Source organism: Gopherus evgoodei, chromosome 9 (assembly GCF_007399415.2).
Source record: "Gopherus evgoodei ecotype Sinaloan lineage chromosome 9, rGopEvg1_v1.p, whole genome shotgun sequence".
Classification (NCBI taxonomy): domain Eukaryota; kingdom Metazoa; phylum Chordata; order Testudines; family Testudinidae; genus Gopherus; species Gopherus evgoodei.
In genome coordinates this window covers 28,363,548-28,389,776 of record NC_044330.1, presented here as the reverse complement: position 1 = coordinate 28,389,776, position 26,229 = coordinate 28,363,548, and the positions used below count along the sequence as shown (strand labels likewise).

General features: G+C 42.8%; 2 protein-coding genes across 2 annotated transcripts in view; one reads left to right on the top strand and one right to left on the bottom strand.

Moving 5' to 3' along the window:
• Nucleotides 1-214: 214 nt before the first annotated feature.
• LOC115657085 (glucose-dependent insulinotropic receptor-like) lies at nt 215-4,911 on the top strand. The gene is made up of 2 exons (XM_030574355.1): nt 215-2,499; nt 4,474-4,911. Exon 1 carries the CDS (start codon nt 1,351-1,353, stop codon nt 2,386-2,388), a length of 1,038 nt encoding a protein of 345 aa, XP_030430215.1. The 5' UTR covers nt 215-1,350; the 3' UTR covers nt 2,389-2,499; nt 4,474-4,911.
• ERICH6 (glutamate rich 6) overlaps nt 4,273-26,229 on the bottom strand; it is a 31,964-nt gene continuing 10,007 nt past the window's right edge. The window contains exons 7-18 of the mRNA XM_030574354.1: nt 24,136-24,251; nt 20,956-21,018; nt 19,550-19,608; nt 19,332-19,448; nt 18,301-18,402; nt 18,064-18,221; nt 15,269-15,336; nt 11,735-11,892; nt 10,697-10,782; nt 6,888-7,040; nt 5,380-5,611; nt 4,273-4,538 (exon numbers count right to left, since the gene is read on the bottom strand). Coding sequence (XP_030430214.1) covers nt 4,275-4,538; nt 5,380-5,611; nt 6,888-7,040; nt 10,697-10,782; nt 11,735-11,892; nt 15,269-15,336; nt 18,064-18,221; nt 18,301-18,402; nt 19,332-19,448; nt 19,550-19,608; nt 20,956-21,018; nt 24,136-24,251 — 1,576 coding nt within the window. The 3' untranslated portion in view covers nt 4,273-4,274. The remainder of the gene's footprint in view (nt 4,539-5,379; nt 5,612-6,887; nt 7,041-10,696; nt 10,783-11,734; nt 11,893-15,268; nt 15,337-18,063; nt 18,222-18,300; nt 18,403-19,331; nt 19,449-19,549; nt 19,609-20,955; nt 21,019-24,135; nt 24,252-26,229) is intronic.

The following is a 26,229-nucleotide window of genomic DNA, read 5'->3' as shown; positions in this document are numbered from 1 at the left end:
AATGGTGATCGGCAGAAACCTATGTGCCTGGAGTCCTATTGGGTTAAGTGTCAGCAAAAATGTCAATTTCCCCTAAATGGTGAAGTCAAGAGTCCTAGTGTGTGGTAGTGTGCCCTAGCTAATAGATCACTGGATTGGGCCTCAGGAGACCTAAGTTCTAGTCCTGGCTCTGCCTCTGGCCTACTGAGTGGCCTTGAGCAAGTCTCTTCCCATTTTTGTGCCTCACTTTCCCCATCAGTAAAATGGTGATGATATTGATCTCCTTTGTAAAGCACTTTGAGATCTAGTGATGACTTAGGGATTATTATTAGTGATTAGGTGCATCGCTAGATAACACTTTCCTATTACTTGGCTAAAATTAGCCTGCAATAATACAAAGGTGAATTATTTTACATGGAAGCTTCTTTTTATCATTCCAGTCAGTGTTACATACAAGATCTGAAACAACAATATGCTGGGCTGGGCGCTTCTTCCTGGTGCTGGGCTGCTGCTGTCCTTGGTGTTTTAGCTGGGATTTTGGTGCTGTCTCTCAATTTAGAAGCACTGTGTTTAAAGTTCATTGGTTGCCATAGTTCCAAGAGTTTCTCACAGTCAATAGAAGAGAGAGTTCTGAGAAAGCCAATTAACTGATAACCTTAGTCTGGTGTTTGGCACATAGCACTCACTGACCATATTTTGTGATCCTCTGTGGTAACTGAGATACATTTCCCTCTCTGGAACAAATCCTGGTCTCTCCATTATTAGCAGTGTGTGTTTAACAGTAGCAGCTATACATGGGGGATCATTTCCCGTGTGGGTCAGGAGACTCTTCTTAGTTTGCACTTATTCTAGACACCTGTCAGGGGTTATAATTTATCTTTGCTTTATTTGATAAAGACCTTTCTTATCTTTCTGCGTCAAAGACACATACAGGAACTGATTGAACAAGCAAACATCCCCAATCACTTTTTCTTCCCACTCCATTGAGTTTATTCTGCCAGTAGCCTCCTGCTGCCAACAGCTGAGGACTTTTGGGTTGTTTTTTTTTCCCATCTCCCAGCACATCTCTGTGGGCAAAGAGAAAAATCTGAAAGATCTGGAAACTGCAGCAGACTGAGGGAATGTCCATACTCTGTTCTTCAAGCCACCAAGAGAACAACCTCTCTCTTGAAGAATCAGCCAAGAGTTAAAGGAACCAGGTGTTAATTTTCTGCTGAAACCCCAGAAAGCACTGGGTCCTGGTCTTTCAGTCCAGACTTCAGCTGCACATTTCCTTCCAGCTTGGCTTTCTCTGGTGGAGTCAGTGTAGACTGTGGAGTCAGTTACATCTCTTGGAGCCAATGTGTCTCCCATCCTCATCTCCAACGGAAGATGAGCCACGTCTCATATGCGGTGTTACATTTTCTCCTGGGCTTCTTCATCCCCTCAGCCAACCTGCTGGTAATTGTGGTTGTCTACAAACTAATGAAAAAGCAGCAAGGCAGAAGCTACATCTTCATACTTAACCTGGCTGCTGCAGACCTGCTGGTGGGAGTGATGTGCATTGCAGAGGCACTGGATGATATCCTGGATGGAGACTTTGACAAGAATTTATCCTTTTGTCTTTTGCGGATCTGCATGAGCATGACACCTTGCATTGGCTCCATTCTCACCTTGCTCTTGATTTCTCTGGATAGATACCTGGCAGTGAAGCTCCCCCTTTATTATCCTGCCCTCTTGAACAAAAAACCCATCATCTTTTCTCTCGCCATCCTGTGGGCCGTCTCCATCTTGTTTGGGCACATGCCTTTGATTTCTCCCTCCCTGCAGCAAAGCAACTACACGGGCTACTGTGGGCTCCTGTATGCAGCCAAGAGTGACTACCTATATGTGACCTGCTTTGGGATCTTCATCCCTTCCTTGTTGGTCATGATCTGCCTGCACATCTCAGTTGGGAGGATTGCCTACTCACAGCACAAGCGAATCTGGCGCACCTGCCTGCAAACAGAGCCCCTCACTGCTCACCTTCGCCACTTCAAGGCACTGCGGACAGTACTTATAATGATTGTCGGCTTCACCATCTGCTGGGGACCTTATTACCTGGCAGGCTTTGTGCAAGCTACTTGTGACTCCTGCAACCTGGCTGACCCGATAACGGATGTCTTATTCCTGCTGGGAGAAATCAACTCCCTCATCAACCCCCTCATCTATGCTCTGTACTGCAAAGATATAAGAAGCCAGCTGCTCAAATTGATGTGCAAGAAGAAAGGCCAAGTAAAGCCTCTGCCTGTGGTTCACTTTAATATCCAAGCCCTTGATGGCGTATCCAATGGAGAGATTAAGAGACCCGATTCATCTGAGGTTCAAGTCCCCAATACTACTTTCTTCAACAGTTCTAGCCACTGCAAAATTGTCTTCTCGGTGTCATGATCCAAAGCAGAAGAGAAGCTCTGCATGAACCACCAGTGAAGTGGAATGTGAGACTGACAGTTTTCTAGCGTAATAACCAACCAACCGCCTGGACCTGGAGCACATTGACTGGTATCCAGATTTACTATTTTACTTTTTGTCCTCCTCTGTGTAAAAGGTAGCTGAGCTGGCTGGGGAAAATATAATCAAAACTTTGACAAAAAATGGTGTGGGTGTTGGTGTTTTAAAATAGCCTGTAACAGTTCTGTTTGGACAACTAAACTCTGCAATATTTTACAACCAGTGTTATAAACCTCAACGTGCCCTGAGCCACTGTCCACTCTTGCTCCGACCTGGGTAAATCAGGAGTAACTTCTTTTGAAGTTATGTATTCACGAGGAGCAGTTACACACAGGATCATTTCCTGTGTGGGCCAAAGAGACTTTATTTGCACTTGTTTAGAAACCCAGCGGCAGCAGGTTATTACTTTATCTTTACTTTGGTGAAGTCATTTCGTATCTTCCTGTGCCAGCCACATTCTGTGAATGAGTGAACCTGTCAGCCTACCCAGCTGCTGTCTGTTACCAAGTGAAAATGAGGTCAGGCTCTGTATTTCCTCTGTATCAAAATATATTGTGCTAAACAACACAATTTTGCTTTACCATATGTAAATATATTTTCCTGAGCTTTTAAAATATAGTGGTGGTCAGAGGGCAGTGGCCAAGACTGGCTGATGGTTTGTGGCTTCAGCCACATAGTGCTCAGTGGATTGGTGTCCATATCACCCATGCCACCATAACGAACACCATTTGGCAATCTTAGCAGTGGGGGCAAGGATCAGGTGGGTAAGGAGCGTGAACCATCCCTATAAGAAATTCCTTCTAGTTAGGGGTAGGAGTGCACTTGAAGGACAAAATGGGAAAGCCTGCACTGTTGCTACTGTTGTGCAGAGAATGTGGTAAAAGCACTGGACAGGAACTTGGGAGAGCTGGATCAGTTCCTTGCTCTTTCACTGACATTTTGTATATGAGAGATCTTGGTCAAGTCACTTAATCTCTCTGTGCCTCATTCCCCAGCTGTAAAATGGGAATATTAATGCTTCCCTTCTGCATGCTGGTGATAGGGGTGTGAAGATAAGTCCATAAAATCCTTGTGTGAGCTCAGCCGCTACAGTGAGAGAGGCACAAATTAAACAAGACATGTAGCCCCTGGCCAACTTTTCTCTTTTTAACACAAGGTGAGTGTAATTCTTACTCAATACAGCACATGAGCTCTGTCAGGAACAGTTATGTGCTCCTCTGTTAGTACTAGTGTTAGCTAGTCACATTCACTGTATTGTTTGCACACATCCTTCTAGTGGTGATTTAAACATTAAATATACTATTTATTCTAATATAGGCTACACACACACTGGAATTTTACATTTCTGAAAATGATTAAAAACAATATTTTTGTAGCTGGGGGTTGGGAGGGCTCTTTTTTTAAATACAGATCAAATGGTTCTACTCTCAACCACTATTAGAAATGAGCAAAGGCAGCAGCTCTGACTCATGCCTGAATAGTGCATGTTTTGATGCAGTTAACATAAATCAGTCCATCCCAAAGGGCATCATTCCACAACCACTTACCACTAGGTATAATTCATGAATAATCCCACTTAGCCTAGTGGGACTACTAAAGGTAGAAAGTGCTGTCTTTGGTGGCAGGTGGGTTACTGACCTCCTGGATAGGTTTTGAAGTAAGAGAAGGAAAAAAGAGCTGTCCTTAAATTCAAACTAGTGTATATGATTCCTTTAAGCTACTTTTTAAAAATGAGTATAAACAATGCAATTCTTCAGTACAGACAGCTGCAAATATTCCTCAGAATAATTAAACTAATATTGTCTTTATGCAACACACACATACTGCTAGTCAAGTGCATTTATTATAGCTCTTATTGAACAGTCAACATCATCACTTATGTCAGAATTCTTACAAAGGTACAGTAATTTTAAAGCCTGTGTTGCAAGATAGGAAGGGGGTTTGATTTTGCCCCACTGCTCAGTAGCTGGGAAGTTTAAACATCCATGTAGTCTATCAAACAGACGCTGAATCTTTATTTTGCAGGCAAACAGCAGCAGGTCTTCTTCGCATACATGTTTTGGTGGTGGAAGTTTACCAGGCTGCCTTGCCTTTGAAGGAAAGAAGGTGTAGGGGATGGAGAGTTATAAAATGTTTGTTTAGAACAGCAATCAACAGTTCCTGGAGGATCAAAACTCGCAGAAGCAGAGAGAAACGTGAGAGCAAAGCTTGCAAGCCACAGGTGCCCATCAGCAAAGCTACACCCAGCAATGGGAGCATAAGCCTGCCCCACCCCCCATCCAAACCTGTGAGGGGGAGGCACACACGTTCGCGCTGTCTCTTTCTCGTGGCAGGTGGCATGTCCTGTACTCCTGCTAATTAAAACTTGATTTGCTGTTCTCATTGCTGGCTTGTGACATTAGAAACAATGTGAACCATATAAAATGCCCAGTGACTTGAAATAAAATATTTGAAACAAATTAAGCTGGAGATGCCCCTCTGCCTGCATCTTTCTTGACTCCAACAAACAAGGGTGCACTGCATAATTTAATCCATTCCCCAGGCCTCAACAATCTAAATATCACCCAGTGCAGATTAGTGGTGCTTCTGGAAGGGATAATCTGTATAGAGGAGCTGTGTTTGGCTGTTGCAGACCAATAATATGGACTATTGGGGGCGGGGAGGGGATAGGAGTTGCAGGGGTGCTTAGGTCCAATTCTGGAAATAGTTTGAGACTTAAGGATGAGGTTCTATGGAAGTTAGACAACGAACAAACTGACCACGATGCTACCAGTGAGGTTTGAGGAAAATAGCTAAACATTTTACAGAAAATGCATAAGCTGCCTGTGGCCAAACAAAAGGAGGGAAGCTTAATGGCAAGGAGCTGTGCAGGTGGTCCATGGGGGTGGGGGGTGGAGGGGTGTCTGTGGGTGCGCACGTGCGCTAAAGTACCTGCACTTTTGTTCCCACGTTGAATTTGGCTTGTTGGCCCATGGCAAGAAAAGAAACCGCAATCTTGTCTTGTCCAACTATCCTGACACCAACATATTGGTTCAAGGATATAAAGATGGGTTTAAATGAAACAGGGGGTCCATAGTCCATCAAACTATTTGGCCAGGTCCACATTCGCACCCTGTTGCCTGCTTGGTCTGAAAAATGTCCTCTGTGAATATTTATGTTTATCCTAAACAAGTAGGAAATTAATAAAATTAGTGCTTTACATAACAGATCATACCTTGCTGTTACTAATACAATGTAGGTCCACTCCTGCAAACTTTTACTGTCCTGCAATCAAAGGGACTATGCATGAGTAAGGGTCTGGAGTAGGGATCAGCAACCTTTCAGCAGTGCTGTGCCGAGTCTTCATTTATTCACTCTAATTTAAGGTTTCACGTGCCAGTAATACATTTTAACGTTTTTAGGTCTCTTTCTCTAAGTCTATAATATATAACTAAACTATTGTGGTATGTAAAGTAAATAAGGTTTTAAAAATGTTTAAGAAGCTTCATTTTAAATTAAAATTCAGAGCCTCTCAGACCAGTGGCCAGGACCCGGGCAGTGTGAGTGCCACTGAAAATCAGCTCACGGCACGCATGCCAAAGGTTGCCTTCCTCTGGTCTGGAGGGTTGGGCCCTTACATGTCTAAACCTAGTCACAGTTAGAGGGAGTCTTTCTTCTGCTGAGGTAGGTCATAAAACTGGGCCCTAAGGGCTTGACTTCACACGGTATTGAAAGAACTCAGCACCTCTAGGAGATGCTCAACTGCTACTGAAGTCAAAAGCTGCTCAGGGGATTTGGTTCCTTGCAGAGTTGAACCCCAAATAACCAGAAGTAGAAAAATAAGAGGCTTTCACCCCACTGTGTTTTCTTCTCTCTAATTCACTGCACAGTTTCCAAGACTTTACATTTACTGACTTTGCTGTATGGTATTTTAGGCAAATGTATTGCTTGTGTGGGTGGGGAGTAAAAAGTGGAATTACTGTTAACAGTTTTCCCCATACATCATCCCACCCCAAGGCTTCTCAGCTTCCAGGCAGGAGTCCCCGGTGCACAAAACGCAGCTCTGCAAATACTCTACAGTTCAGGGGTTGTTCGATGTCTAGTTCAGAGGGATTTACGGTTTTCATCTTAAGTCTTCACCTGTGATTTAGGCTGGCTTTGTATGTTTTACAATAATAGGCCCTGATCCCACAAACATTTCATATGTGCTTAACTTTAAGCATAAGAGTGGTTCCATTCACCTCAATGGACTTGCTTATGCACACAATTAACTGGCTGCAGGATCATGGCCTCAGAACATAAATAAAACTTGAAGTTGGAAAGCACCCGACCTACGCTATAGCTTGGCATTTGAATTTTATTAAAATGCTAATTTTTAAACAAAGGGGGGGATATAACCCTGCTGACTACAGATATGTCAGCACATGCTAAACAAGGTGATTTGATTTACATGGACATACCATACAAGTCCGTTTGGATGATAGCAAGTACCTTTGCCACTGGACTCAAACACTGCTTGAATTTTTGCATTATTTGGCTTGTCTTCCTGTACTATACAAATATAACCGCTCCTCTTTTGCACAATGATAATGGCCAGAGTGCCAGATGGATAGCTGTGTTCAGATAAGGTGTTCAAAGCCTCATTGTTTGGCTAGTAGCACTGCCCTATTATCAAGCATGCAGTAGTTTTGGTAAGTAAGTGTTTTATAATACAAAGGTTGTAACAGCAGCTAGAATATTGTTTAAAGTCCTGAGACTGGGCTGCCAATATTTTAACCAAGGGGCTCTGTCTCAGGCTTAGCCTCACCTGGGCCCTGGCAGCTACCCCCAGCTGCGTGTGATGGTGACTGACCCCAGCTGCAGGGAGGTCAGAGACAACTGCTTACACAGATTTGGTACCTCAGTAGGGGGAGATCCTAGAAGAGGTGTTTTCTCTCTTGGAAGGGCCTGGAGGAGTCAGGTTGGATGAGACCCCCATGGAAAAGATACGGCTCCTGTGGGGGCAGTCCTGAGACAGGACCCGTTAGAGCAGGGATGTCCTTGAGGGAAGCTACCGGACTCCCCAGGGAAAAGAGGGAGTGGAGGGAAAACCTACTGGGAGGAAGTCAGCCTAGGAGATACTTTGCAGGACCTGAGCTTAAGGGCCAAGAAGAGAGAACTTCAGTGTAGCCCAACTGGAGCAGAAGAATTATTAGTTTCAATATTTATTTGGAATTATAGTTGGACCTTATATCATCCTGGGAGAGGACTGAACTTTTAAGTGGCTAAATTAGGAAGACTCTGATAGACAGGCCATTTTGAGGCCAAGGAAATGGCCACCGGGGGTGTTAGAGGCCAAGTCCCTTCCAACAATGTGTCTTGATGTCAGAGGATGAATGGTGGTAAGAGTAATGGTTTACAGCAGGGGTGGCCAACCTGAGCCTGAGAAGGAGCCAGAATTTACCAATGTACATTGCCAAAGAGCCACAGCACTACATCAGCAGCCCCCCATTAGCTCCCCACCCCGCTCCCAGGCCCTCCCTCCCACCCACTAGCAGCTCTGCTGATCAGCACCTCCCCCCCACCTCCTGTTTCATGGTGTGCAGGAGGCTCTGGGGTGGGGGAGGAGTGAGGGCATGGCAGGCTCAGGGAAGGGGGCGGGAAGGGGTGGAATGGAGGCAGGGCCGGGGGCAGAGCCAGGGGTTGAGCACTGAGCACCCCCCGGCATATTGGAAAGTTGGCGGTTGTAGCTCCAGCCCCAGAGTCGGTGCCTATACAAGGAGCCACATATTAACTTCTGAAGAGCCGCACGTGGCTCCAGAGCCACAGGTTGGCCACACCTGGCTTACAGGTTTCCAGAAAAATGTCTCATTGTAGCCTGTGAGGAGCCATGTGTACCGGTGGTCTGTATGCAACCAGCAGTGAGTGGTGAGGGATGGAGGACTCTATTAATGTGTTCTCCCATTTAAACAGAAATGATTCCTTACAACAGTAACCAAAGAGGCAAGTAACGCCACTTAGTAAATGTACACTAAAGACACATACATAGGTGCCAACTCCGTGAGTGCTCCGAGGCTAGAGCACCCATGGGAAAAAAACAGTGGATGCTCAACACCCACCAGCGACAGTTGTTCAGTAGCACCTCCAATCAGCTAGCCTGGGGTACCACCAAACAGCTGATCGTCAGCTTAGGGAGGGGTTTGGGGCAAGGTGGAGAGCAGCGAGTGGCACGTGGACAGGGCCTCGGGGAGGGGCTGCAGCAGGGGTTGGAAGAAGCAGAGCAAGGGTGGGGCCTTGGGGGATGGGGAAGGGCAGAGATGGGCTGGAGCACCCCCAGGGAAAAATAAAAGGCAGTGCCTATGGACGCATATCTGGAAAAATGTTCTGGGTATATTGAATCAACTTGTGTAATTATAATGGGAGCAGTGAAACCCTAAAAGGAAATCTGGGGCCAGATGTACCGTCCCCATGGAAATCATCATGCAAATAAAAAACCAAAACCCCTCAAGCAACAAAAACCCAAACACTTGGTTTAATCTGAAAAGCAAAACATTTGCTCTTCAGAAATATCTTTGAGCTCAGGGATAAGTTATCTCTGGTAGACTTGATTTAACCTGCGTCATGCACATTTATGGCATCTTGTAATTTGACAATGCTAAATTAATAATTCTTTCTCTGGAACTGAGTAGGGGTGGGGGATGGTAGCAAAGGCAGGGAAGTTATCTCAAACCCATGTTCACTGTGGGAGCAGTATTTTAATAATGTCTTCTCTTGTGTGTCACTTACTCAGAAAAATGTTGCAAAAAACAGCAGGAAAAACAAGAGGCTCTTGGAGTGTTACAATAGACAATGGTAAAGCTAGTTTCAGACTACAGAGTCACTGTGGAGATGTTATATTTCTGTTGGGTTTAAACAGTTCTTGATATCTTGTAAATTCATGACTTGTATCTGTCCCTAGTATCTTTTACATGCTCCTTTTTAAACACAGGACATTTCTCAAAAGGTTAATCTTAGATCTACCCATCTGAAAGTCATTTTCAAGAATGGACACTCATGGGTGGGGGTATATCAGCATAGCTCAGGTTATAAAGTGCTAGCATCTCCTGAAGAAGCTTGTGGGTGAACATAGTTGCTCCCATTGATTGACACTCCAGTGTTGCACTGGGAGAGATGCAGCTCCATTTGAGGTGTTAAACTGAAACGCCAACTGCAGGTAAACGATCTCCCTCTGCTCTTTCCAAAAGAGCGGCAGATCTACCTGGTGCCCTGGCCAAAGGTCAGTACAGCACAAAGGTTCTGAGAGCTGAGCCTATGTGTGACATGCTGCAGGGCGCACATTGGGAGCCTCAGTGCAGCACTACCAGCATCCAGCTTGTGGCTTTGCCAAGTGCTCTAGGATACTTAAGGGTATTAAAGGTATTTGTTATTTCAAACCAAGTTCTGTTCTGTTTTGAATGCATATGCTTTAAAATAGAGTATGCCCTGATGCAAGCCAGTTTCATTACAATGCGGCAGTAACCCCACTATAATTAAGGTTGTGGAGCTTACTGTGGCTGTTCTTGAATCTCTGTAGCAATTACCACAGTGACAGCTAAGACTTCACGGTAGGTTTTGTCCTTTGCCATTCCCAGGTTGGAGGAAGCTTTGCTTCCCCCTCCCTCACATTGATTCTAAGTTAGTACATCTGTGCCTTCTGTTACTGCAGGGCGGGGGGTTGGCAAATAAGTGGCTTCTGTTATTGTGTTGCCTTGCCACCCTCTCACATAGAAATCCAATCTAGTTCTCCAAACAAACATCCTCTTGTCATGAAATATTACCAGGCAATGCTCAGTTGAGAATGCACAGCGTTCAAATCTTGAACCTATCACAGCAGTAACACCTAGTACTACAGCAGCTGGAGTTCCTTGGAGAAAAGAGGAGTTATTCTGATCATTAGGAATAGAACTTCTCAGATTGAGACTGGCATCATTTGTAGAACATGCCTTTATCATCATAAAATACTAGTTAAGATTTAAAGTCTAAATTGTCAAGGTGCATAACTTGAGACATTAGGAAGGGATCTGACTTTCACAGGGCAGATGTTCAGTCCTTCCTGAAAATCAGGGGCCACTGAAGGTGTCACTAGTTGGTCTTGAAAATCTAAATCAATTTTTTTAAATTAGCATTTGTTTGGGCTGTGGTAGCAAATGTGAGTGATACATCTAATTATTCTGATGTAAAAGGAACTAATCTTTAAAAAATGTGATCACATTTCTGGACTGCTCAGGTAAACGAGCCTTGTGAAGGATACAATAATTGTGCTGTACCATCTGGAAATATGGTAAGGAACTTTCCTCCGTGTTTGTAGTATTTTTCCAAGAACAGTCGCTTCACTAGCTACATATTAAAAAGAAGAAAAAAATGATGAGTTGAATCTTCACATAAACTTCACTGTTAAAGGCACAATTTCCTAGTTGTTCATGTGTTTATCTTCTTAAGAGCCTTGTTACACCCACTGCAGGAAAGCCTGTCTCTTAGCTTGCAGTTAAAAAATTTGATATTGATTCCCCCCGCCCCTCACTCAACCTCCACATGTTACTTGGATCAGTGCCCTGAAGACCCTACAGTCTAAGGCAGGGGTGGGCAAACTACATCCTGGGGGCTGCATCCGGCCCTTCAGATGTTTTAATCTGGCCCTCGAGCTCCTGCCGGGGAGTGGAGTCTAGGGCTTGTCCCGCTCCGCACATGCCATGACTCCGCACAGCTCCCAGAAGCAGCAGAGGTTTGAAGTTCTAGGATTAGAACGCAGATCTCCTGAACCGCTGGCCTAGTGCTTTCATTACTAGATACTGCTCCCCTGCTACGTGGCACAGCTCATGTTCCTCAGGAGGAGGACTGCCCTGTATTCCCACTTCAGACACAAGCTAAAATGGAGAGAACTAGCAGGTAAAGGCAAAAAGAAAAGGAAATTAGCATGATTCTGACTGTCAAGAAACAGTAAAAGCTTAAGTTGGTAAAACTGTCCCAGTGGCTGCTGGCAAAGCAGCAAATGGATGAAGCTCCTTTGCTGGCCATTGTCTCTCTGATAGAGGAACTGACACAGATCTGTGGGTAAGAACATGGTGGAAGGCGGAGAGAGCAGCTCTCTAAACTCCTCAGTGTTGTGAGTTCCTGGCCTCTTGCACACTGGGGGTGAAACTCACCCCAATGACCAGAGGCAGTGAAGGGCCGACACATCATTTAAGGTCCTTCTTAAGTGCATGGCCTTGTGCACAGAGGTGAATGTCACTCTGGAAGGGTAAGACCCAAGAGTGGGGATCTATCACAGAGAAAGTACAGGCGCTGTTACCTTTCCACCCGCAATGGTAAAGTCACAGCAAGTAATACTGTAGTTAATTTCCTCTTTCTCTACTCTTTCAACTGTCTCATTAGGCATGAGAGTCCAGCTTCCAGGAGAGGGTGGATCACGGGAGAGCTGGTAGGAAATGGTTTTGAGTTGCTTTGAATCTAAGAAGAAAAGAAAAGAGTTACATATTTATAGGTGGGGCGCTAGTAGCACCACGTATTATTAAGTTTGCCCAACATTTCTCATTAGAAGACCCTGTTTTCAGTTGCTTATAACTTGCAGACTTCAACCATTTGGGCAGAATTTTTCCATGCTGGGTGTCTGCCTTGGCTTGGAAATGGCCACTGGAAAAATAAGTTGTTACATTCTTGAGACCTTTTCTCTGAAACACTCTGGTTCCTACTTCCTTTGCAGCAGGCCCTTGTGTCAAGGATGTGGATTTTGCCATACCTGTGGAAATCTGCCCAAATTTTCACAAGTTATAAGCATTTGAAAAATTCACAGTCTCTGTAGAGATTTGTTAAAGCTTAACAGCTAAAATCTCTGAAAATTCTGTCCTCACTGGGCAGGCCCCTCCTCTCAGAGCTGTCATCTTCCTAATTTACTACTCCCCCAATTTCTGTGTCTTCTGCAAGATTTCTTCCAGATCATTGATAAAAATGTTAAATAATGTAGGGCCCAGAACAGATCCCTGCGGGATCACCTAGAAACACACTCACTCAATGAAAATTCGCCATTTACAATTACATTTTGAGGCTTAACAATTAGTCAGTCTTTAATCTATTTAATGAGTGCTGTGTTCATTTTATATCATTCTAGTTTTAATCAAAATATCATGCAATACCAAGTCAAACGTCTTACAGAAGTCTAAGTACATTACATCAATGCTATTCCCTTTATCAGCCAAACTTGTAATCTCATCAAAAACATATATCAAGTTAGTTTGACAGGATTTATTTTCCATAAATGCATGTTGATTTGCATTTATTACATTACCCACCCTCTTTTTAATGATCAGTGGCTCCCATTATCTTGCCTGGGATCAATGTTGACAGGCCTATAATTCCCAGGTCATCCTGTTTACTCTTTTCAAAAATGGCACATTAGCTTTCTTCCAGTCTTCTGGAACTTCCCCAGTGCTCCAACACTTATTGAAAAGTAGTATTAATGATCCAGTGAGCTGTCAACATGCATCCAGGAATCCTAAAAGAGCTAGCTATCTGGACCTAACTTTAGTAGCTTCTGTTTAACATGCTCCAGAGATACAAGTGGAATGGAATGGAAAGATTGTTATCACCAGATATGATTAAATCATCTTTTTTTCCCCCTCAAGTGCAGAACAGAAATATTTACTGAATACTTCTGCCTTTTCTGCATTATTATTGATAATTCTTCCATTTCCATCTAGTAATGGACCAATACCATTGTCAGGATTCTTCTTGTTCCTAACATTTTAAAAACTTCTTCTTATTGTCCTTAACTCTACTCTTCTGGCCACAGATTTCTTCTTGTGTCTGTTTGCTTCCCTTATCAAATTTCTACAATTCCTCACTTCTGATTTTATTTAATTCCTATCTACTTCCCTTTCTTTGTTGCATATAATTTTTTTTAGCTGTCTTTATTTCCCCTCTAAACCAGGTCAGTTTTTTTACCAGCATGGCCGCCTTCCTCAATTTTGATATTTTGGACACCTACTAAGGTGTTCTTAAATGATTCCCAATTATCATTTAAGGTGAGAGACAGATTGTCCTCTTGCCCAGCCAGTCCTTTCCAAAGTCAGCTGATGGACCAGAGGAATGGAGAGTAGGACTGGGTAGGAAAGGAGAATGGGATTGGGACAAGGAGTCAGTGGTGGGGAAGAGAAGATGGGGCAGAGGGCATAAGGGTCTGTGCCCACTAGTGCACAGTCACTTTCAGAGCCCGGAATGAAAATCAGGATTCTTGAATCTCACCATACATCTGTCAACAAATTTCTGTGAAACCCACTTTTAATGGAAATATCTTGCACCTTTCTGTGGTGGTTTGCATAGAGGACATCAACTTCTAACGCTATAAGGTACCCAGCTCAAGTGAAAGAGGTCTGTGCAGTGAATCCAAAGGTTCCAACCCTGCTGATGACCCAAATGAATGACAATATGATGTCACATGAAGGAATTTTTTTCAGTTTGCTTTTTTCAAATCCTAGGACATTACACACACAACCTACATTAAAAGAACATTATTAAGATTGCAAAGTCAAGCACTACAGAGTTAGGAAAAGCCAGAGTTAAGGTTACTTTGTTCCCTTAATTTGGCCCCCTGGTTTATATGTATTATGATACAGTCTTTAATTACATGATCGCATATTCCCCTCCCCCCTGGACCCATCTCATTCAGTGCACAGGCTAGATCTGCTTTGAGGATAAATCAGGGCTATGCAGTGAAGGAGACTGTTTTTTGTAGGACCCCTACTTCTCCGCCCCCCTCCAAAAAAATTGGAAGCTGTCTAGTGAATGAGGCTGGGAATTGCAGGAAGAGGAAGGATGATCTCATGATTAAGGCAGTTGAACGTGATCTTGGAGAATTGGATTCTACCCCTGCCTCTGCCACAGAGTTCCTAGGTGATGCTGGGCAAGTCACTTAAATCAAACTTTTCACAGTTGGTCACTAATTGTCTGTTTTTTCTTTTGGCCTGAGACCATGGGGCTCAATTTGCAGAAGTGCTGAGCACTCACAACTGCAACTGAAGTCAGTGGGAGTTGTGCTTGAATACATAAAGTGCTACATAATAAGTACATTGAAAAACCAGGTCCTAAGCATCTCAAATTGGGTGCCCAAAGAAGTGTATACTTTTTACCTTAATCTCTGTGCCTCAGTTCCTCATCTGTGAAATGGGGATAATACCAACCCCCATGTCACAGGAGTTTTTTGAAGATAAGTTAATATTTGTGAAGCACTTGGACACTACAGTGATGAGCCCAGGAGAAAATTAATAATTCTCACTTCAGGAGACTCTGAATAATGTGCAGCAAATAAGGCTCAGGACCACACATTGTACAATGAGGATAAAACAAAATGTGTGAATAGCTTCTCATGAATTGAGCACAACCCATCCTGTGCACTGAATGAAGCATGATCCTGTGAAAAATTGTAATTACAGACTGTCATAATGCATATGCGCAAAGAGGGCAAATGAAGATTGCACAGGCAACCTTAATTCTGGCATTTCCTAACTTTTCAGGGCTTGACTTTGCAACCTTCATGTTCTATTAAGGTAGCTTGTGTGTGTGTAAAATTGTATATTAAAGCATACAGTTCAAGCACAAGCCTTTAAAGTCTGAATGAGAGACCCCACCCTGGGTAACTGTGTAACACAGCGGTGCCTGTTTCTTTTTTCACGCTAGGAGCCACCTTAATGTAAAAGGCATGGCACACTTGATAATAAATTAGAGTGCAGGCATTGAAATCCACATCCAGTGAGAAAACCAGTTCCAACTCTAGCACAAATTTTCAGTTTCAGCTGAAGTTCATTGTAACAATAAAAAAAATCCAACTCACATTCAACGAGGCTGGCCTGCTCTGCTGCCATGAATGCAAACTGTTTTGCTATTTGTCTTTCCTGTTGCCTATACAGCAAAAACATACAGGACATAAATTCCAAACATCTTTTTTCAAAAGATACAAGTACAATTCAAATGTCCTTGCAGCAGTAATGCAAGTGAGCTGCTGTTTGACAGCTGTTTGGGCCTGATTCTCCTCTTGCTTATGTAACTGCAAGTAATTCCATTGGCTACAGTAAAATAATGTCATTATGAAATCTGTGCACAAAAAGAGAATTGGGCCCATTTATAGATTACTGTATGATGTAAAATTTGACTATTACATGATTGACCAACTCTGCATACATTACAGTTTTTAGCTCATTAATAAATATGAATCTTGTATAGAAGAGATTTGACATCTTGCAAGATTCTTTAATGGATATTCTGTAACTGATATTCTGACAGAACATAAGGGAAAGTACAGAATATGGCGTTATGGTGGCAGAGCTGGAAATTTCCTCTCTTGTGTATGAGGATATTCAGTATGATGATAAAATGATAACAAAAATTCTGCCAGTAACACTGATGAGCTGGAAAACAAAGGAAGAATTCCTAAGCTCAGTCCGATAAAAGACTGAGTCAGAAGATCTAGTTTTATTTTGCACTGAATGTCTGTGAAGTCTCATGAGCCCTAAATTAACAGGCTACGTGACAGATTTTTATTTCATGGTGAAGACTTCTACACTGCCATGAGCTATCTTGACAAGCTGACCCAGCCTTTGAATGTGCAACATCTTTTTAAACAGCTAGGGCAGTGGGATACTGGATTTCAAGATGGAATGACTGGAATTTATCCACACTACGCAGATTTCTTAATACAGAAAATAATGGCCTCTCTCTTGCAGCTTCCAGCACAGCTCCAGGTATGTTATGCTGGCTAAACATATTTCTAAAGTCTGCTCAAGAATCTCTCCTAATAGCCAATGCTGGGCAAGCCATGGCAAGAATAGATTAGGAAGAAACAAAACCGATAATTGGGGGCTGTTATTTAATGCTATTCTGTGATGTTATTCTCTTTATCTAAGTTTAAAATTAAGCCAAATACACTATAAATTTGGTACACAGTGCAATATACTTACATTATAGTGTGGAAGTAGAGAAAGAACTGACAGCGATTTAAAGGGGATTTCAATGCATGACAGTCTCTGTTAGCAAGAGTCAGGCTAGCTGTAACCCTAATAACGCGAGATTTGTAGAAGCGAGGATTGTGTGAGGCGAGTGGGAAAGAACTGTGTGAGAAGTTGTTGTGACCTTGTGTTAGATATGGAAAAATAAGACGTGAGAAAAATAAGATATCAGGATGACTTATGTATAAACAAAATGCAGCTGTTGCTCATTATTATATGTAACAAAGGTATAAATGCTTGCTGTCATTGTTTACCTAGAGAGAGACCGGTTTAGCGCTCTCCCGCCATGCAATTGCTAGAGATAATAAAGTATCTGACTTGCTGCACCCAACCTGAAAGTGAGAACTCTGTTTTTCTCCAACAATAGTGGTACATAAACTATAGGAGTACATGGAACTCCTACTGTCACTGAGCATTTAGGGATAGAAATGTTCTTAACATTTCCCCTGGCACTTTATTTTTGTTCTTCAAGTTTATGGAGTAGGCCTAGATATTTGCACTGGCTTTTGGCTTCCTTTTAAGGGCCAAGAAACTGGACATGCCCAGTAAGATATGCAGTAAAATGGATGACCAGTCCATACTGCAATGGGGATATCACTATCCAGCTAATCTTTTTATTACTCGTTAGTTGTGCAGAGGGTTAGAATTCATTTATCTGGGTATTATCTTTCAGCTTGGACAAGAAAGGCTCTACCAATGCCTTCTCTAAGAATTATATTTGTACCGCTGAGTACCGGCATTAGCTTAGTTCTACCACTCTCTGCAGCTCCATCCTATTTTGCTTTTCTCTTTCTTTAAGGAAGGAGAGACTTCTATAAAGTCACCATTTCATTTAATTGATGGCACAGGATAGTGTTGCTACTGTAGGAAGAGATGGAGTTTGGAGAGAACAGACAAACCTTTTACTGTTTTCTAATTATCTGTTTGTCTTGCGTACCTAAAAGGTTTGGGCTTTTTTCTGTATTGCTACTGCTAGAAGTATCACTTGATGATAAAACAATCTAATAAATCCCTCTAAACAGACCTCTCTAAGTAGTAATAATGTGGGATTGCAGGGAAGTTGCCACTGATCTTCACTGCCACCTTGACACCAAGGACTCACCTGATATATTACACATTACATACATACAAACACACACACCAAATATAACTTTTAAGAAGTGCTGAGCACTCACAACCCAAATACATGTCAATTTTGCAAGTATTCAGCCCCTCTGACAAGTGGGTTCGAAGTATCTCAGTTTGGTTACCCCAAAACCAAAGGCATCCAAAATCCGTATCTCACTGAAAAATGTGGCTTAAGCATTTGGGGCAAGACTTAGGCCCTAAACACTGTCAGTTTGTGATTATGAGTCTGGCTTCACTTACTTTCTGGAGATTACTAAAGCCAAAGATGTCACTAATATAAGTTAGAAGACAGTGCAAGTGGGGCATGTGCTAACACATGCTGACCAGGCCCTCTCTGGACTTTTCCTGACATGTATTCCTCCTGTTTGGTGCAGATCCTCTTTTTACTCCCATTTGCCATATTTTGAATTTCTCCGCATTGTCTCCCCCAGGTTAGAATGTTGTTACCAAAAAGAACAAACTGCAAAGTTTGCTATATTTTACCAGCAAACGGTACCTTTGATATTCTTTCTCCCTTGCTTGCTGCCTGTCCACTTCACTGCCGTGGGCTGCATGAGGGTCAATGGAGATTGACTCATTTCGAGCATTCTCATACATCTTTTTTTCAGTAATGATGTACTCATAGAGATCCTGATTTTGCTCACAACAGAAAAACTGAAAAGCAAAGCAGTGGTGTTACTCCAGTAGGGGGTGATTCGTGGAGAAGCTCTGTTAACTCTTTCCAATCGCTTACTGATTCATAATCTTCGGAAGCTGGGTCAAGATCTTCATAAGAAGGAAATAATTTCAGCAAGCTGCCACAGTACTCGCATGTTGCAGGAGATTCCTCTTCTACCTACAGTGGGGGCATGGGAGAGGAAAACAAGGACTTGCACGGTGATGTGAAGTTTCTATAATCCTCCTATTCTAGGAAAAAGAGGCACCTTCAAAACCACCATGTTTTAAAGTCCTTTACTCCAGTCTATGCATGCACAACCAAGCTTCTGAGCTGATTAGCATGACAGTTTGAAGACTACTGGCTCACTTTTACTTTCTAAGGAGATTGCCAAGTACTGTAAGTTATCTAATGTATTTCATTAGCGATCTTGAAGAGCTATCTAGTTCCTGCAAAGTTGGTTGACAGAGGAGCCTGGGCAGTGTTGCAAATTTTTGTTGCCTGTGTTCCTGGCAACAAGTGTTTTCAGAGACCGTTTTCCCTCCTTCCCCTGTGGCTTGCTTGCTTGCTTGCTTGCTTACTTATTTATTTCACAAGGTGTTTTTTAGTCCCAGCGCCCTGGATCAAATGCAGATAAATGATCAGGTGTGTTTCAAGAGCAGCTCTGGTCAGTGGAACACTGTCTGCTTCCAGCTCTCAGCCCTTACAGATGATAGTTAGATTGCTTGGCCACTGTCTTATTTTTGAAGCAGTGTTGTCTCTATTAGATAAACATATACCACTTTTGGGTACCCAGAACTATGTGCTGTGCATGTGTCATTATGCATAAACCAAAATAAGATTGCATATCTCAGTTTTAGGGAAAGAACTAGATTTTTGCCCTAGAAACATCCTCAGCATGAAATAGTGTAGGATGCTTGCAGTCTAATGTATTTTGGTATGTGGATTACACATTTCAATGCCCCAGTGAATGACAACCTCACTGCTAATGAAACCCTTGCAAGTTGAGTTTAACAGATGACAGCATCTTACACAGATTTCATTTTTCCCTCCTGTGGCTCTTGCGGCTTATTACAAACACACTACCATGTAGCAGAAAGAAACATCACCTGTATCTCCAGGCTGTCTCTTGATGATTCTGGCCTATATGCTAGAATAGTTGGTGGCCCAATATGGGACAGTGTGCGCAGAGATTCCTCAAACAGCCTTATGAAGTCTTCATTAAACTTAAATTTGAAAACAGCAAATTCAATATAGAGTCAGCTCTTTTTCAGAGGGAAAATTGTTAAGAATAAAATGTATAATTGTAGGGACTGGAGAACCATACCTCCATGCTGCACAAAATGCCTAAACTGCTGAGGTCTTGTGACAGCACTGCATGTATATCTGAATAGCAGCAATGAGAATTAATTAGAAAAGGCATTGTGTTCTAGGAGAGCATTTTTTCCTAGCATCTTGGGAGGAATTCCCTCCCTGGCTTTTCAACACCCCTTCTATCCCCTCTCCTTCCTTAACACATGCCACCTAGCTGGAACATCTTTGGAGCTTATCAACACACTGCTCTTAAACCATTGGTAGGGTTGCTGTCCCTCAGTGTGAAGCCCTTCCCCGCTTTCGTCAGGGAAGGGACATATTGGCCTTGATCCCACACTGTACTTAAGCACGTGCAGTAAAGCATGGGCTTAATTTTAAACAAGGAATAGTCCCATTGAAGTCAACAGGACTGCTCACTGCTTAAATCTAAACACTTAAGTGAAGTGTTGGATCAGAGCTATAGTGTCTAAAGCAGTTCCCACCTCTGCTGTCTTGAGAAGCAAGAGACTGGAAGCTAGAGATGGGGAAACTCCTATTAATCCATCCCCTGCCAGTGCAAGACTGTTTCCTATATTTCGGGCTTGTCTACACTGGTACTTTACAGTGCTGCAACTTTCTCGCTCAGGGGTGTGAAAAAACACCCCTCTGAGTGCAGCAAGTTTTAGCACTGTAATGTGTCAGTATGGCTGGCTTTATGACCTGCGGGGCCCGATTTGAATACTCAGTGGCAGTCCAGAGCTTTGGCGGAATTTCAGTGGCAGGGTTCTGCTCTGGGTCTTCTGCGTCACCGAAGGACCTCCCGCCACCGAAACGCTGCCGAAGACCCCCGGAGCGCGGCCTTCTTAGGTGCGGGTGCAGGGCCCTCTTCCGCACAGGGCCTGATTCCAGGGAATCGGCCTAAAGCTGGCCCTGGCACCCAGCGCTGGTAGCTACTCCCCTTGTAGAGGTGTGTGTGGTTTTTTGTTTTTGTTTTGTTTTTTAAGAGCAGTGGGAGAGCTTTCCCAGTGCTGTGCCACGGCAGCGCTTTAAGGTTGCCTGTGTAGACAAGCCTTTAGTCTACACATAAATATCCAGAATAAGTGGTAGAAATGGTTGGGAGGAAGCTTTTCCTGACATGCAGTCACAACTAATCCCATTACTCAGTTATATTTCCTTGTGCCACCCCTTATAATTCACCTTCCACCTCACTATTTACATCTTCACCATCTTGCAACAAGTCATATCCCCCAGTTATGGCTCAGAGAAGCCATACTTCTAGTTCTTTTAATCTGGTCAATCCGTCTAATCCCAAACCATTTTTGTTGCTCTTTTCTGAGTTCCCTGGCCTTTGTCACTATCTAATAGGTATTAGTGTGTCCAGAATTGAATGCAGCCCTCCAAGAGGGAAAGCAGAAGCAGCTTCTCTGGGTATCAGTTTACCATTTCCAGCAGCAGTAGCAATGTGAATGCTGTCTGTCTTGAGCTCTTCAGTCTTTCTCTGAACTAGAATTAAAATACATAGTCAACATAAGCAGTGGCCAAGCTTTGACAGTGTGTTTGATCGCGTCAAAGAAAAGAGCTGCAGGAAATGCTGAGCTGGAGGAGAGGAAACAACAGGGAAGGAGACCAAAATACATTGAGTGCTACACTGTGGACAAGCCTCTCTTTAATATAGTGGTGTGGTGCTATGAGACTACAGGTCCTAGGCATTCAGTGCTCCATCTTGTATCCAGTATTTCCTCCTGCAATGTGTTTGTATTGGATTTTACAAATAAGTATCCATTAAAGTCTAATTGAGCAGCCCTTTTGTACAGGATATCCCAATCAAGAGTGGTTGTCCAGTAAAAGATACCACCTTGTCTTTCTCACATCCTGGGACCAACACAGCTACAATAACACTGCAGACAACATTTGGATGATGCAGTGTAGCCATGTCAGTCCCAGGATATTAGAGACACAAATGGGGTAGGTAATATCTTTTATTTAGAGACAAGCAGTTGAGCCAGTTCCTTCAGGACACAACCAACTTTTTCTACAAACTCTGCAACATTAACCACCTACCTCAGAACAACATCCTTGCCACCATGGACGTCACTTCCCTATACACCAACACCCCCCCACAATGACGGCAGAGCTGCCTGCCTCAAATATTTACAAGACAATGGACAACCCTCAGATATCCACCCCAAACACATTGCCAAACTCGCCCATTTCATCCTCACCCATAATATTTTTATATTCAACAACAAACACTTTATCCAAACAGTGAGAACAGTCATGGGTATTAGGATGGCTCCCTATGTGCTAGCCTCTTCACTGGCCATCTTAAAGAAGAATTTCTGGACGAATGCACCACAAAATCAATGATACACCTGAGACACATTGATATTTTCATTATCTGGACAGATGGCTTGAACTCTCTCATAGATTTCCACCACAACTTCAACAACCACCACCCATCCCTTAAACTATCTCTAGAACACTCCCACACTAGCATCAGCTTCCTGGACACCACAATCAGCTTCAACAATGGAATCCTACAGATGTCTATACACAAGAAACCCACAGATCACCCCACGTACCTTCACAGATCCAATCATTATCCCAAACAAGAAATCTATCTTCAGCCAGACATTCAGATACCAAAGAATGTGTTCCAAGGAGCAAGTCTGGGATATACACCTTAACACACTCAAAACCACCTTCACCAAACAAGGACACGCCACCAGAGAAATAGATCTGATCATGGAATGGGCCACCCAAATACCTCAAGAGAACCTGCTTCAATACAGAAATCCCCTCCAACTGCACACCCCTAGTTATCGCCTACACCTCAGACTGGAACCTATATGGGATATCATCAAATAACTACAACCAATATTTGATGGGGACCCCATCCTGAAAGAAATCTTTCCTGAACCCTGATTTCTGTCCTTCAAACAACACCCCCACCTCTCCAAGTTTATCGTCAGACCAGGACACACCAACTCAAAGCAGCACCAGACCCTGCCAGAACAACAGATGCAAAACCTGAAGACATATCTCCACTGCTATGATCAACATTCCCCACAACATACCTTTCCAGATCCATGGATCCTGCACATGTCTATCACAACATATGGTGTATCTCATCTAGTGCACTAAATGTCCCAATAACTATGTCAGTAAAACCAGACAATCACTATACTCTCGAATGAACTGAAATAGGAAAATGATAAAAACATCCTATCACCCTTTTCACACAGCGATCGCTCTATATCTGACCTATCAGTCCTCATCCTCAATGGAAACCTGCACAATACTTTCCAAAGATGAGCCTGGGAGCTTAAACTCATTACTTCAGACACTTAAAAATCATGCACTAAACAGAGATCTGTAATCCACTAACTCCCTCTTTTTGTCCTGTGACTGCAGAGGTGTTAATGGGCCACTCTATTTTGAATGGTCCCTTAAAATACGTGCTAACTATTTATGCTAAACAATCTTGTCCACCTTGCATTTAGCTGTGATGCTCGGAGTATCTTTCCCAGATCTGAAGAAGAGCTTGTCTCTCTCACCAACCGGAGTTGGTCCAATAAAAGATATTACCCCAGTCATCCACCTCTCTAACATTTGGTCCAATTTGGATGGCTCTGTTGAGCAGCAGAAGGAAAGAGGCCATATATGTTCAACTCTACTTAGAGGCTTTGAAAATTATCTTCCACAGCAATATGGTACATAACTAGGTCTGTTATCTGCTGAGCATTCCCCCACAGACTGCTGGGTATTCTTCATACTAGCTGAACATTATGTCACACGTTTAATAATAGTTGTATTTAGAAGAAGTGCTATCTAGTGGTTATAGGGTGACCAGACAGCAAGTGTGAAAAATCGGGACAGGGGGTGGGGGGTAATAGGAGCCTATATAAGAAAAAGACCCCAAAATTGGGACTCTCCCTATAAAATCAAGACATCTGATCATCCTAAGTGGTTATAGAAAGGCGCTCTCCTGGGTTCTGTTCTCAACTCTGACATTGACTTGCTGTAGAACCTTTGGGAAAGTCACTTGACTTCTGTGTCAAATTTACACAAGTTTACTTGTGTAAAATAAGGAATTATACAAATCCTTGTTTACTAGGTGTCATGGAGTGTGGGGGAGTCCGGTCCTGCACCCCTCTTCTTGGGACTCACAGTGACTCTCAGCCAGTCAGTAAAACAGAAGGTTTATTGGACAACAGGAATGCAGGTTACAGCAGAGCTTGGAGGCCCAACCAGGACCCCTCAATCGAGTCCTTCTGGGATTCAGGGTGCTTGGATCCCAGCATAGGATTCCCTGAATTCCAATCACCCAGCCCAAAACCGAAACTGAACTGCCCCTCCTCCAGCCAGCCAATTCCTTTGTCCAGCTTCCCGGGCAAAGGTGCTAACCCCTCCCCCCTCCCTGGCTCAAGTTACAGGCTTAAAAATCCTGTCCCTCACCTAAAGTCCTCCCCGGCTCTCCCATCCCCCACGCAGACAGACCCTACTGCATCACACTAGGCACCTTAGAAGAAAAATACTATAAATGTGCAATTACTATTACACAAGTTGTCTCTTATACAGTAAGCAACAGATACTTGAACTAGCAAAGTCATTTCTTACTAGTTTTTCTGTACATATGTTCATAAATCCAGCTTGTTTCCGTCTGCATTGACACTGAAATTCCTAAAGATTTCTCATGAGTTGAGTGATCAACATTATCAGATGTTTTTCTTTCCCTACATGTAAAATACAAATTGTAAATTAATCATGTATGGTAGCTGCAAAGAAGTTGCTTTTGAAAATCTATTCAAACAGGAGGCTTTTCCAACTTGAGTGTTTAATACACTATTAGAATTTAGAGTAACACATGTATGTAGGACTAAAGGCCTAGAAACTTATTTTTGCTATCTGTAAGATTTATAGACTTACACTCAAACAAGTCAGTCTCTGAAGGTCTCCAATGGACTAAACAATGAAAATGTCCCTTGAAAAAGGCCTTTGAGATTAAACTATGAAAATCTCAGATTGGTTTCTCTCTCAAAGCATTAAGAAGCACGTAAATGAACACTAGGTTTTTTTGATACATTAAATACTTTAAAACAAAAATTCTTGTCTTCCATGGTAAGAACTGAAATCAAAGATGTCAAGTCTGGGAAACCAAGATTACTCAAAACAGCATTTAAAATTCCTGTGCTCCACCATCAAGGTTTCACTGTTCCCATATTTGACTTTTCTCTTCTTGTATCTGATCACAAAGACCCAGTTAAGTATCTATGGCTTTTTAATTTATAAATCACATCCAAGGGTCCAAGACTCATGAGCAAACTTAAAAAACAACAAAATAATAGATGCAGGCATGGGGAAGGAAAAAATGTTCTGTAGGTGAAGAATTATCAACTTTAAGTATAGTCTATTTTAAACAGCACTGAGTTAAAATTTGGAAGTCCACTTACATATCCCCTTAATTTCCAACTGTCATAAACAGATAGCTAAGGGTTAATGTCTCTTACACCTGGAAAGAAGTTCCTGAAACACCTGACCAGAGGACCAATCAGGAAACCAGACTTTTTTCAGATCTGGGTGGAGGGAACTTTGTGTGGGAGTCCTTTGTTCTTGTTCTTCTGCCTGTATGCTCTCTCGGCTATGAGAAGTGATTTCTGTTTCCTGCTTTCTAATCTTCTGTTTCCCAGTTGTAAGTACAAAAGATCAGATAGGATTTATATGTTTTTTTGTATTTACATGTCTATAGTTGCTGGAGTGCTTTGAATTGTATTCTTTTTGAATAAGGCTGTTTATTCATATTTCTTTTAAGCAAATGACCCTGTATGTGTCACCTTAATACAGAGAGACCATTTTTATGTATTTTTCTTTCTTTTTATATAAAGCTTTCTTTTTAGTGGGGAACTCCAGGGAATTGAGTCTGTACTCACCAGGGAATTGGTGGGAGGAAGAAGTCAGGGGGAAAATCTGTGTGTGTTAGATTTACTAGCCTGACTTTGCATTCCCTCTGGGTGAGGGGGAAAGAGAGATTAGCTCTTGGTAATTTTGTTCTCCAGGACTGGGAACGGGGAGGGTGGAGTCCCTCTGTTTAGATTCACAGAGCTTGCTTCTGTGTATCTCTCCAGGAACACCTGGAGGGGGGAAGGGAAAAGGTTTATTTCCCTTTGTTGAGAGACTCACGGGAGTTGGGTCTTGGGGTCCCCAGGGAAGGTTTTTGGGGGGACCAGAGTGCCCCAAAACACTCTAATTTTTTGGGTAGTGGCAGCTTTACCAGGTCCAAGCTGGTAACTAAGCTTGGAGGTTTTCATGCTAACCCCCATATTTTGGATGCTAAGGTCCAAATATGGGATTAGGTTATGACACCAACACCTTTCATATGCAGAAGATTACAATCCACATGAGCTATATAATCAAATTTATAGTTAAAGCATAACACGAAATCTAAAATTAGGGCTGATCTACACTAGAAAATTAGATCAATCCAGCTACGTTGCTCAGGTGTGAAAAATCCATCCTATCATCCCCTGAGTGACATAGTTAAGATGACCTAAGTCCTCACATAGGCCATGCTAGGCTGACAGAACAATTCTTCCATTAACCAAGTTACCGACTCTCAAGGAGATGGATTTACTACAGGGATGGGAGAACTCCTCATTTTTGCTGCAGTAAATGTCTACACCAGTGGTTCTCAGCCTATTTATCATTGTGGGCTGC